Below are 13,000 nucleotides of genomic sequence, written 5' to 3' on the forward strand. Positions count from 1 at the left end.
AGGATCCAGAGATGTTCAGTGGAACACCCTCAGTGTGACTCTTATATCTGTTTCTAAAGGCCAGCACCTCAGGGGAAAGATTTGGAGTTTAGCTCTTTAGCTTTGCAAAGCTTCTGGGGGGATGTGGGAGATCCCTGGTCCCTTTGTGTCAGAGTCAAGGTTATAATAGTTAACTAAAACGTAACTAAAAACGAAAACTAAAATTTAAAAAAACATTGCAGTGAATTCAAACTAATAAAAGCTAGAAAAGTAAACAAAAACAATAAGTAAACTAAAATTGTATCTTGTGTTAACAACACTAACTGAAACTAACTAAAATTAAAGACAAAATGTCCTTAGTTATAGTTTTTGACAATATTTATAGCCTTTAGGATTTAAATTAATCTGACACATTTTCCTGACCAATTTGATGACAGTTTTCAGCAGTTGTCAGTGCCACCATCATAGCGACGTACTGGGACGTGCTTGTTTACTGCACTGACTGGCTGTGCGCTGTGCTGTGACAAAACGTAGTGGAGCAATGAATCAGAGCATCTGTAATAGTTTAACTGGATGTGAGTCTGACTTTATTGTTACAGAGTCCAAGTTTCTAATTATTAAAGCTCATATTATATTGTTAACATTATTTTTACATTTTTTATATGTATATTTTTATACTAAGATCATATTATTTTCTTGTGTTGAAGGCAGCAGCCAACAGTTCAGTATCAGCATTGACTGAGCAGTGAGCACTATGTTGGACTTGAAAATAAACAGTTTAACAAAATCTTTACTCTGACCTTTTTGAATCCTGCACCTGGTTAATAAGGAATGAAAAAAACTAAAACTAAACTAAAACTAAGCCTTGTTAAAAAAATCAAAACTAAATAAAAACTAGAATGCCCGCTCTGAAACTAATTAAAACTAATGGGGAAAAAAAATGTCAAAACTAACTAATACTAAACTATAATGACAAATCCAAAACTATTAAAACCTTGGTCAGGGTCAGTGTTGGTGTAGATCTCTGATGATAAAACTCTAGAAAGTGGAACCTGAAAAAGAGGATGTCATGTTGAGTCATGTTGTGTGTGGTCAGTCTCCTCCCATCAGCCCTGAGAGGAGGCAGGAGCACAGAGTGAGTGTGGGGGGCCCTGAGAGCTCTGTGGGTCTCTATAAAGACACAGGAGCTCCTGAGAGCTCTGCTCACAGCAGCTGTTCTCTCTCTGGCTGCAGGATGCAGGTCTTTGCTCTGCTTGGCGCTCTCTGCCTCCTGCTCAAAGAGGCTCAGGCATGGAGCTACAAGAACGGAGTATTTCACAACTCCATATGGCTGGGTAAGAAACTCTCTCATTACAAACTGTAACAGCTTGAAGTCTGATTGTTGTAGAATGAATTCCATCTCTGTGAGGCTCTTTCCCTGAAATCACACAATGAAGTGATGCTCTTTTCCTTCACATCAGTTCTTGTTGAAGAGATGCAGCTTCTTCCAAACATTAGACTGTAGTTTAGATACTAATAACTTCATATTTTACACACAATTAATCAACTTTTAATGCTGCAGTATTTGGAAACGTGAACATTTCAGAATATCTCTCATTCAGCTCCAAATTCTCCCTGTTACTTTCCCCCCTGGTGGGTGCAGTCTGATGGGTCTAATCCTTCATTTGTCAAGTTTTTACCGTTAAAAAGGTCTGTCCATATTTTCTTTAAACCAACTAAAAACACTCTCTTCATCTTTTTTAAGCTTTAGTGCACCTTCACACAGGAAGCCATGAATTACAAAAAAAAAAAAAAAACATGTTGGTCACTTGTTTGTCTGCTTTGAGCTGCTGTAGAAACACGGTGGTGACAGATGGAAGGAGATCTGCTCCTGTGTCACCACTTTAAATGTGTAATAAATCTTATGTTCCATTTTTAACATATCTGTACTGATACATGCAGTTTAACTCCACACCCTGCAGTCTGGAGCACCTGACTGTGAGGTTACATGTGTTTGTGTAAAAGTTTATGTTTACTGAATCAGGAGAGAGCAGAAAAGAGCAGATGATCAATACATGAAAACTAATGAGATGACTAATATATAAAAGCCTGAAGTGAAGTTCAGAGCTGCTTTGACCTGATTTCTTTGTGTGTGTTTGGAAACAGCACACACAGCTCCTCACAGTTACATGTTGTGAAAAGAAACAGGATTAACAGCATCAGCTCTCAGAAGCTCTGAGCTGCATGTTTATGAGCTGGCTGAGGCCAGTAAACATGGAGAGCATGACTTCATCTCCACACACACAGAGGCAGAGAGAAAGTTACAACAGCTCCTGTTTCTCTGCTCGCAGAATAAACTGTTCACTGTTTTACTGTTTTTATTATATCAAATTAAAAATCTCAGCCACACATACACACAGGGCTGTCTGACTTTATGAGCCTGATCTTTGTGTTTTTATGGTGAGAGAGAAACAGAACAAAATGTTTTCATAGTGTTAATGACAAACACGTATGCACAGAAGAAAACATTTCACATGAAGTCTGATGTTAAGGGGGAATAGTCTCAGGACACGTTTCATCAGTCCTTTCTCTCAGAATATAATCCTCAAAGGGTCTAAAGTTTGTATAATCCACAGAGTCTGCACAGAGAGTCCTCATGATGCTGAACACCAGGCTTCAGTGTCAGAAACATTTATTCAACAGCTTTATAAAGAGCAAATATCTGTGTGAAGCTCTTTCTGCTCACTTTGGACTCGCACATTCTCAAAACCCAAACAGCATCAGCTGAGGACTCCCTGCCGGGGAGGTCGGGTGACTCAAATGTTGGGAACTTTCCAGAAAAGCTGAGAAAATTCTCACAGTTGGTCTATTTGGGTCATTCCAGGCTGGAGTAAAGCCTCAGATCTGTTTCTCTACATGCTCTTTAGAAACTTCTTTGTGTTTCAGGCTTTGATTTAAGTCTCTGAGGTTTCCCTGAACAACACACAGACTTCATTTCTCTGCTCAGAAACAGCTCTTGTGTTTCTCTGTCTGACAGAACAAGCAGCTGGAGTTTACCACCGAGAATCACGCAAAGGGAGATACCAGCTGACCTACAAGGAGGCCAAGGCTGTCTGCAAGTTCGAGGGAGGGTCGCTCGCCACGTACCAGCAGCTGGAGGCTGCTCGGCAGATAGGTCTGAAGCACAGTACACACACACACACACACACACACACACACACACACACACACACACACACACACACACACACACACACACACACACACACACACACACACACACACACAATTTTAGTCCAGGAACAGTGTCATTATTCACTCAGCACTGTTTGATCTGGTCCACATGAGTTAAAGTGCTGTTTGATGGGAGGAAGGGTTCGGTCTGTTTGAAGGTGGACTGGGCGCAGTACTCATTAAAACTCTGAACAATCTGTGTTTGCAGAGGCAGGTCAAAGGTCAAACTACAGCTGTACTCATGTATGCACAAAGCTGCAGTGGCCAGCAAGGATGAATAACTTTCACTGGCCCAAGCAATCTTCATCAGGAGAAAACAGTTGCAAAGCAGAAACGATGCATCTGTAGAGACACATCACAAACACAAGTGACCACTTAGAGACTTTGTAAACAAACCTTCCTTTACACATGCAGAAACCTCAGGTGCAACCTCTGATGGACCGCCGCCATCTGTGTCTGCTTCATAAATGAATCATTCGTCTCCACAGTGAGCATTTTCTCCTTTTGGTTTTCTTTGTCAGTTTGGTTTTGTTGTCTGGAACTGACCTCTAACTCAAGCAGCTGATCTGATACACAGAACTGCATGGAGGGAAACGGAAATTGAACTGAGAGAAAAAGGTTTGTTTGCTGCAGGATGCTAAATTCAAAGCAAAGTGTTTTCCTAAAGGGATAATCTGTTTAGAAGGGAAGAGTTTAAGGGTTAATTTTTTAATGTGCAGTAAATCCAGCTCTAAACCAGTGGATGGTGGATCTCAGGCTGGCTATAAACACACCACGCTATCCTCGTGACTTGATGCATACATCAGTAAGCTACGTCTCCAGATAAAGAGAGGGAGTGTTTACCTTTTCTGTTTCCCATTAACGACATAAAACTCCACAAAGAGCCTGTTTTTAGACTGTTCATACATTTCTAAGCTCACAGGAATGCTCTTAACATGTACCAGAGAAGCTTTATGTGTTTGCAGGCAAAAGGTCCCTGAGAGTGAGTGTGTGAAAAACTCCTTTCCATGCTGTTTAATGACTCTGTGCCAAATCTTTAAGTTCCCCAGGAGAGCGGTAAAACCTGTTAACACTTTCTTGGGTGGGGGGTATCACAGAGACAGCATCCAGCCCCTCAGCTGAGTTCTCCCCCAAAACGTCTGTGCAGGAGGTCCTGTTTCATCCTGGCTGTTCTGGATGAGGTCTGCAGACTGTAACTCTGAGCTTAACTGTCAGAATCTAAAGACTGAACACAAACAACAAGCATGAACTCTAAATCAGCTTGTGATCAGGTCCCCCTCACACAGTGAAGCCTCTGTGGCTCAGCTGGATCAGTCATCTGTTGAATGAAACATTGTTCTGCTGCTGTTCAGGTTTCCATGTGTGTGCAGCTGGATGGTTCGACAGAGGACGTGTTGGTTATCCCATTGTCAAAGCCGGCGCCAACTGTGGCTTTGGGAAGATCGGCATCATCGACTATGGGTACAGGCTGAACAAGAGCGAGAAATGGGACGTGTACTGCTACAACCCACACTGTGAGTACAGATTCATTCACACAGGCTCAGCGGTGGCTCTGTGCGCACAGTCTGTCCAAACAGAGACACCAAGTTTCCTTTAGAAGGCAGACACTGCTGAATGAGTTCAACTCACTGCTTTGATGGTTGCCTGTAGAGTGGCTAAGTTTCTTTTCTTTCTGCCCGACAGAAAGTCAGTCCAAATGATCTGTTTGACTCGTAAAAGCTTAAAAACTGTATGAAAATGCATGATGTTTTTAGATAGTCTGCACAGGAAAAACACCGGTAACGCTTTACATTAAGGTCCTGTAATAAGCATTAATAAGACTTTTGTAAGTACGTATAAGATGCTTATTAACATTATCATTTGTTTATAAGACTATATAACTGCTTAATAAGTGTTTATTAAGGTCATTGTAATAGTTAATACATGACAACTTAATCTATAAGCTATATGGAACCTAACCCTAACCCTCTTTGTTTTTTGTCTTCTGCTTTTGTCTCTCATGAGCCCTACCCCAGCCCTTCCCCTAAACCTAACCATTCAGGGCCCCATGCCTAAACCTAACCATTCAGGGCCCCATGCCTAAACCTAACCATTCAGGGCCCCATGCCTAAACCTAACCATTCGGGGCCCCATGCCTAAACCTAACCATTCAGGGCCCCATGCCTAAACCTAACCATTCTGGGCCCCATGCCTAAACCTAACCATTCGGGGCCCCATGCCTAAACCTAACCATTCGGGGCCCCATTCCTAAACCTAACCATTCGGGGCCCCATGCCTAAACCTAACCATTCAGGGCCCCATGCCTAAACCTAACCATTCAGGGCCCCATGCCTAAACCTAACCTGTGGGGCCTAACCCTTACAATGACCTTATTAAACACTTATTAAGCAGTTATATAGTCTTATAAACAAATAATGATGTGAATAAGCATCTTATAAGCACTTACAAAGGTCTTATTAAAGCTTATTACAGGACCTTAATATAAAGCGATATCAAAACACCTCCAGGAATTAGACCAGTTCATCAGGTGAAGAGTTAGAACACCTTTCTGCAGCCACAAGAAGATTTCAGGAGTATCTGTGAGTCTGTCCGTTGAGTCAAATATGTGGAGGTTTCTGCGTTTAAAGAGTAAGTGATGACTGTGTGTCTGTGGTGAACCATCAGACTCATGAGTCCCAGTGGGGAAGACCCAGACCTCAGGGTTAAGTGTAGTCGTCCGGTCTGAGTCTTCACAGACACACTCAGGATGTCGTCACCTCTGCTTTGCGTCACATGAGGAGACAAAACAATCTGAGCCCCTCCCTGTGAGTTATCAGACTCAGACCCAGAATAGACCTGCAGGAGAGACAACTTCAGTTAACTTCTGGATAAGATTTCACCAAGTGACCACAGTCACTGAGAGAGAGATAGACAAGGAGAAAACCAGCACGTTCTGATGATTCATCCGAGTCAGGACCAAGAAGTGAAACTACAGAGCTGTTGACAGTATAAAGGTGTGTGGAGGTATCTCTTTGTCCACAGGAGGTCATCAAAACTCACACAGAGTCTCACACAGGTTTGAAAGTCTGCAGATTACTACCTTAATATCAGAGCAGTTCAGGGAGTGTCTCTCCTCTATCTCTGTGTCTGGTTTCTTTCAGTCTGTTGTTGGTGGTTAAAGTTATATCAGACAGAAAACTGGGAAACAAAGGCCTACATTTCACTGTTTTTAAACCCTCAAATCTACAAAGACTCTGGTCACATGGGTCTTTGAAGTCGCCTTCAGTCTGGATTAGATGTTAGTTCCCCGTCTCAGTGATGGATGTGGCCTTAAGTTTTTTATTGTGTACGAATAAGAAGCTTAATTTCTTCTCCCTCCAAGAGACAGGAAAGCTTTTCATGCCTTTGTCTGAACATGTGTGTTTGATTCTTTTTACTTCAACAAAAGGTTTCTGCCTTCTGTTCTGAATTCATCTGAAGCTCACACGTAAAGGGCACTGCCCCATCTATATTATATGTTCTTCTGCTTCTCATGGAGAGATCCAAAATACAACCAGCTGCTTGAGGATGAAGATGGATAATGGAATCATATATCACATAGTAGATCATATAAGCTGTGTTTAATGTGTTCAGTGTGTTCTGGCACATTCTCCACCACCTGTGACTCTGCTCATGGTGAATCATGGAAAGTAAAGCTGCATCCAGGTTTATTCAAGTTTGCATTTGCACAACACCAGTTTTGGCTGCCAGGAAACATTTTTCCTTAAAGCTACAGAGTGTAGAGAATACTTGGCTATCCAGCAGTCAGATTATAGGCTAACACTCCCATTCAGCCTCTGTGTATGCAGGGTAAGTCTGATCCTCCATCAGCCATCAGGAACTTGAGGGTTAATGTGACCTGTTCCTCTTGCGTCTTTCAGCTAAAGAGTGTGGTGGCGTCCTGACAGACCAGCAAAGGACCATTCAGTCTCCAGGTTTTCCTGATGAGTACCAAGATGAGCAGATCTGTTACTGGCACATCAGGGTGCGCCTGGGTCAGAGAATCCGTCTCCACTTCCTGGAGTTTGATGTGGAGGACGATACAGCTTGTTTGGCAGATTATCTGGAGGTGTACGACAGCTACGATGACGTCTCAGGCTTCGCTGGGAGGTGAGACTTTAAACTCTCAGAGACTTTAGAGGGATGAAACATGGCCTTTGTTTTGGTAAGGTTTTAATCTCTGTATTTACAGGTTCTGTGGTGATGAGCTACCTGATGAAATCATTAGCACAGGTGAGAAATCCTCATTGGTTAACCTAGACACCCCCTCACTGATGTTATCTCCGCTGTGACTCTGATATTTGTGTCTGCTGTTTGGGTTCACAGGAAACGTCATGACACTGAAGTTCCTCTCTGACGCCTCGGTCATAGCTGGAGGTTTTCAGCTGGAATACACTGCCATTGAGTCCTTTCTGTTTCCACACAATTACACCCACAATCTACACTGACCACATGTTTCAGACACTGCTGCTGCTTGTACGATGTCTTTAGTCAGCTCATGGTCTGTATTAAAATAAATGTGTATGTTTCAGGTTTTTTAAAAATGCCTTTACAGTTTGTTTTATTTTATGATGCTGGTACTTTCTAGGAAAATAAATACATTTTAAAAAACTGTCCTAACTTTTCTCCTTTGTTTGGAAAGAAGACCACCACATTCAACATCTGCTCTGTTTAAATCATCACTGGGTCTATAACTCCAATCATAAGTCAACTATACAGGGAGCTTTTTAAAGTATGGACTGATAATGTGATAGACTCCTCAGGCAACTTCCATTAATATTATTCTCTGTATCATTAGTGTACATGTCAGTAACACGTTACCTAGGAACACTTTACTCCAATTTGAATACTGTTTTCTGTAACCACTAAACTAACGCGTCACTTTTTCCAAACCAGTAATAAGATTGAAGTGACTTATCCAAGTCACTGTTAGTTACAATTTTTTCATTTTTATGAAAATATCTACTTTTTCTTGCATATCGAGGAGTGACGGGAGTCACTTATTCAACGAGTCACGTTTTCAGCATGTGGACAACTCACGTGCAGCCAGTGACACAGAATTAAACAACAAAGGAAGGACTCACTAACTTAAGCCCTGTAACCACCAGGTAGTTCAGCTCAGTTTGTCTCAGCAAGGCACGCATTTCACAGCATCTCCACTGACTAATCCCTGGACAGACCTCCAATTAACCAAGATGAGCTGTCCCACTTTTGGCAGCCTTTTGTATGGGTGCCAGACTAAACCAATCCGATCTCTGAAGGTGGAGCTACAACACTGTAGACCATTGATTGGTTAAAAGAATCGTCACTTACCATGAGGAGGAGCAGTGCCTACTCTTTTGGCAGTAAGTGGTAGGTAGTATGTGAAAACATGAAAAATCTGCAGTATACTAAAAATCCCCAATTTCCAGTTGGCAGGTTTTGGTGAATTACTGCCATCTCCTGGAATTAATCAGCATAATAATTACAACACAACACTATTGTTGGACGGTCTGTGAGATAGAAATGAAGTGATGCAAAGAAACAGCAGTAAATCTTGTTACTTCCAGTCATAAAAGAGGTGTTTACTTCAACAAATAGACACCATACGTGGGTTTTTATAGAAGTGGTTTTTCCATCAGCTGTAAAAAATAAAAATCCCTTTTAGATTTATTTTCAGTAAACAATAAAACTTTTGGTGTAAGATTAGAAATCAAGTAAGATGATTCTGTGTGATATGATTAACAAAATAACTAAAATACCAAGATCTGCCCAAAGAGTGTTTTGTAGATTTATAATAAAGGCTAAAAAAAAAAAAAATCATCTGTAGCTCTGCTCCTGAAACCGGACACCAGAGTAGTATACTACAAAACAGACCCAACAGAACAGTCATACTACATACTACAAGCAAAAGCTGTGGGTAGGATTGCAGTTTGGAAAACAGCCACAATCTTCTCTGAAGCAAATCACTGTTATGTAACACTATTATGCAACGCAAACAGGACCAAGCTTAACAGTGCCAAACCGTACCAAACCATACTGATCTAAATCGGACTGCTTGGTGGAAACAGGGCTTTAGAGGGGCGTCCCGCGTTGTAAAGTGTGTGAGGGCTCTCGTCCTGTCTTTCTGAGCCCTTAATGCACCCTTTCCGTAAGTCATCATGGTTGCAGACTTAGGATGCATTTCAAAGCGATAATTTTATGCCTCCTCCCTCTTCTCTCATCTCTCCTCTCCGGAACCGGTAGTACTTTCTGAGTCGCCATTTTGAAGGCTGTCCCAAAGCAATAATAATTGTGCCAGAGGAGAGAGTAGAGAAGAGAGAGGATGGAGGAGACTGATCGGAGGAGCTATGATCGAGGAAACACCAGAGCTAACTTAAAGGAAGTCTTTACACTGACAGACACGACCCCATATGGACTATCACTCTCTAAATAGACGCTGCAGCAGCTCAGACTTCTCTACATGACACTTCACAAACACAACAGAGTTTAATGAGGGAAAAGACGAGCTGAAAACAGGCACAGAGGATCGCTCAGAGACAGGTGATAAATCTGGTGATAAAGTGTTTGTATTTATACTGAAAACTGAAATCTAATAAATAATATCTTCCTGAAACACAATAAACTGGGTTATATTAATACGTTTCAGAGTTCACTATCAGATGGGCTCTAGATAAAGGCTAAATAATTCATAAATAATCTATTAATGACGCATCTTACCGGTAAAGTGATCCATGAGCTTCTCAATAGCACACAGAATAAACAGAGAGCAGGTTTTCTTCATGGTAACGTGTTTGTTAAACAGGTTAAAAGAACAGACAAATCTCTGTTACTGTTTCTGTTTGATCAGAGTTATTACAGCACACATGTGCAGACACACAAACAGCTGTTAGAGCTGACTGACAGATGACCCAGAGGTGATCACCTGATGCCGTCATCACTGAAACACGTCTCTTCATGTGACGCTCTGGAGGAGAGGATGTCCAATTGCTCTAAAAACGTATCTCCTCCATCCTGTCTCCTCTCCTCATTTCCTGGCATCCTGGCCTCCATGTATATCTGGTAAGAGGGACTAAGATGCAAGGGAACCACGCAAGTGGAGGGAGGAAGGATGGAACTTTGGAGCTTTTTAACAGTGATCTCCACATGATCTCCAACCTCATCAGTGGCAATCTACAGCTGCTCTTAACTCCTGTTCATCTCCGGCGAGCTTCCAGTTTGTGCCTGCACCTCTGTGGTACACAGGTTATCTGTTGAGTTTCTCATCACAATCCGCAGTGTTTCCAGTGCTGCCTGCTGACCTCTCTTGCCTCTCCTCTGTTCACAGTGATCTCCACGATTCCCTCAACGCCTCCACAGCCAGCCTGCATCTCTCTCCTTTTTGACATAGTAGTCTACCTCTGTGTTTTTTTGGAAATTAAACTTTCACCCTCACGCCAGTCTGAGTTTTTTTTTCGTGTAGGCAAAATTGAATTGCGGATATTTGACAGTTTGTGGTGCAACTTGGCGTTGCTGGATGGAGCGAAACATAATGTCCCAGATGTGCTCAGTTGGATTCAGGTCTGGGGAACAGGCGTGCCAGTCCATAGCATCCACACCTTCGTCTTGCAGGAACTGCTGACACACTCCAGCCACATGAACTCTAGCATTGTCTTGCATTAGGAGGAACCCAGGGCCAGCCGCACCAGCATATGGTCTCACAAGAGGTCTGAGGATCTCATCTTGATACCTGATGGCCAAGATACTTCTGGTGAGCACATGGAGGGCTGTGTGCCCCCCCCCCCCCCCCCCCCCCCAAAGAAATGCCACCCCTCACCATTGCTAACCCACTGTCAAACTGGTCGAGCTGGAAGATGTTGCAGCAGGCAGCAGAACGTTCTCCACGGCGTCTCCAGACTCTGTCACGTCTGTCACATGTGCTCAGCGTGAACCTGCTTTCATACAGTGAGGAAATTAGAGAAAGTGATCTGATCTGGCCAGTCCAGGATGGATACAGGTGCCTACCTGCTCTGGTGAGTGCTTCCGTAAAAATCACAGAAATCTTAGAAAGAGTTTGGTTGTGTGTTGTGCACGTCACGGGGAAACCGAAGCTGCGCTTCATGTATCAGCCGGCAAACAGCTGTTCGCTGCAACAGGTAATGACTTTGTTTACCGCACTGGGAGATGTCAGCTGAATAACTCTGGTTAGTCTGAGCCTGTACTGGCTGATGACCGAACGCTGCTGGTCGGAACGGGTCGGCTCTGTCAATAGATTTTAGCAGAAGTTAGCCACACATCTTTAGCATTGTAAACTGAGCTGGTGAAGACACGCAGAGAAAGGTAAAGCCTCGCCCACAGTCGGCTCTGCTCTGATCAGCTGGCAGTGGCAACACCAGACCTGCTTCGCCGGCTAATTCATGGTTTGATCGCGCCGGTCTAATCGTAACAGCTACCACTGTGTGTTACAAGGAGGATGACTGTCTTGTTTGTTACATTTTCTGCCGGCCGCTTCTTGCTCTGTCGGAGGGGGTGTGTTGTCAGGTGGTGAAGAGGGCCATACGAGCTGGGGGGCGGGATCTTGGAACATGGAGGGGAGGGGTGAGTGAGGCTGCGTTTTTCCAAATGTGTCTCATCAGCCAAACTGGGTTTCAGATCGTAGACCATAGCTTCTACATATTGAGACTAGCTGGAGGATATATCATTTGGGTCATTATCATATTGGAGGACATTTGGGCTTCAGAATTTTTGAAAAATGTAGTTTCTGTTTGACAATGATCTGTTATATATTTATCAATAGTATATATTAAACTATGAAAAGCTTGACTGGTGCATCTCAGGCATTAAAGGATTTTCATTTATCGCATGTTTTATTTGATGAAAGCTATATCTAGCACAACCCTGTTACCAACACTCAGTAAGCTGAAAAGGCACATTAACTTACTTTTAATTTCTTTACCATTAGGTAAAGGAAATAAAATTCTCTCTGAATAACCATTTAACTACAGATTTTAGTTGATTTAAATTAATATAAACTGTAACGTGCCCTGTGGTGGTTTGTTTCTGTTCCCACCCCCTTTCTCCTTTGCAGGTTCCTCCTGTGCATGTGGAGCTGCAGCAGGTGTTGCAGCTCAGACTTAATGAGTAGGAGCCTACATGAGTTGGAGCTGAGTGGTGTCTCACCCTCTCTCATTCCTGCTCTTTTCCCAGACCAGAGTGGATCGGTGTGGTGTGGTGTGAAGCCTGCAGTGCTTGTGCTCGTTGTTTGTAGAGGTTTTTACTCTACCTTTCCTCAGGTTGATTCAGAGTGATTTTTTGATCCTTTTTGTTTGAATAAACTCTATCATCTGACTTGGGTAATCTGCCTTGAAGTTGTTTCTCTACTCTGGGTTTTTTTCCTTCTTAATTATTTATCGTTACTTACCTCATACCCCGTAACATCTTTCAGTTCGTAACATAAACAACTTTTAAAAAAGTATAATACCCAACTTTTAAAAAATGGCATGTGTCACTGTACTAATTTCGACATTTATTTTCAAAAACTTGCTCTAAAAGTTCATGCACATCTTTAATTAAAGGCCAATATGGTTAACTCCTGTGAGCTTAGGAAGTCATTTATAATTATTTTTGATTAAAATGATATGGTGACAGGGTTAAAATTACAGTAACAGGGTTGCATTAAATTAGAGAGTTAAATAGCTTTAGTTTTCTCATAGAAAAATATGTAAATGTAAAAAAAATGCTTAAGACCACAGAAACAATTGTTGAATAATCTTTTATATATTAATTGTAAAAATGTATGTTTGCACTATTATTGAACAATAAGCAATTCAAA

General features: G+C 42.2%; 1 protein-coding gene across 1 annotated transcript; it reads left to right on the forward strand.

The window, feature by feature from the left end:
* The first annotated feature begins 1,159 nt into the window (after positions 1 to 1,159).
* tnfaip6 (tumor necrosis factor, alpha-induced protein 6) lies at positions 1,160 to 7,779 on the forward strand. The gene is made up of 6 exons (XM_074695227.1): positions 1,160 to 1,313; positions 2,996 to 3,133; positions 4,545 to 4,706; positions 7,092 to 7,320; positions 7,403 to 7,443; positions 7,537 to 7,779. The coding sequence occupies exons 1-6, from the start codon at positions 1,214 to 1,216 to the stop codon at positions 7,656 to 7,658; spliced, it is 792 nt and encodes a 263-aa protein (XP_074551328.1). The 5' UTR covers positions 1,160 to 1,213; the 3' UTR covers positions 7,659 to 7,779.
* The last annotated feature ends 5,221 nt before the right edge of the window (positions 7,780 to 13,000 follow it).

Source organism: Halichoeres trimaculatus, unplaced genomic scaffold (genome assembly GCF_033239565.1).
Source record: "Halichoeres trimaculatus isolate MK-OKI-2021-1 unplaced genomic scaffold, fHalTri1.1 fHalTri1_scaffold_19, whole genome shotgun sequence".
NCBI classification, from domain to species: domain Eukaryota; kingdom Metazoa; phylum Chordata; class Actinopteri; order Labriformes; family Labridae; genus Halichoeres; species Halichoeres trimaculatus.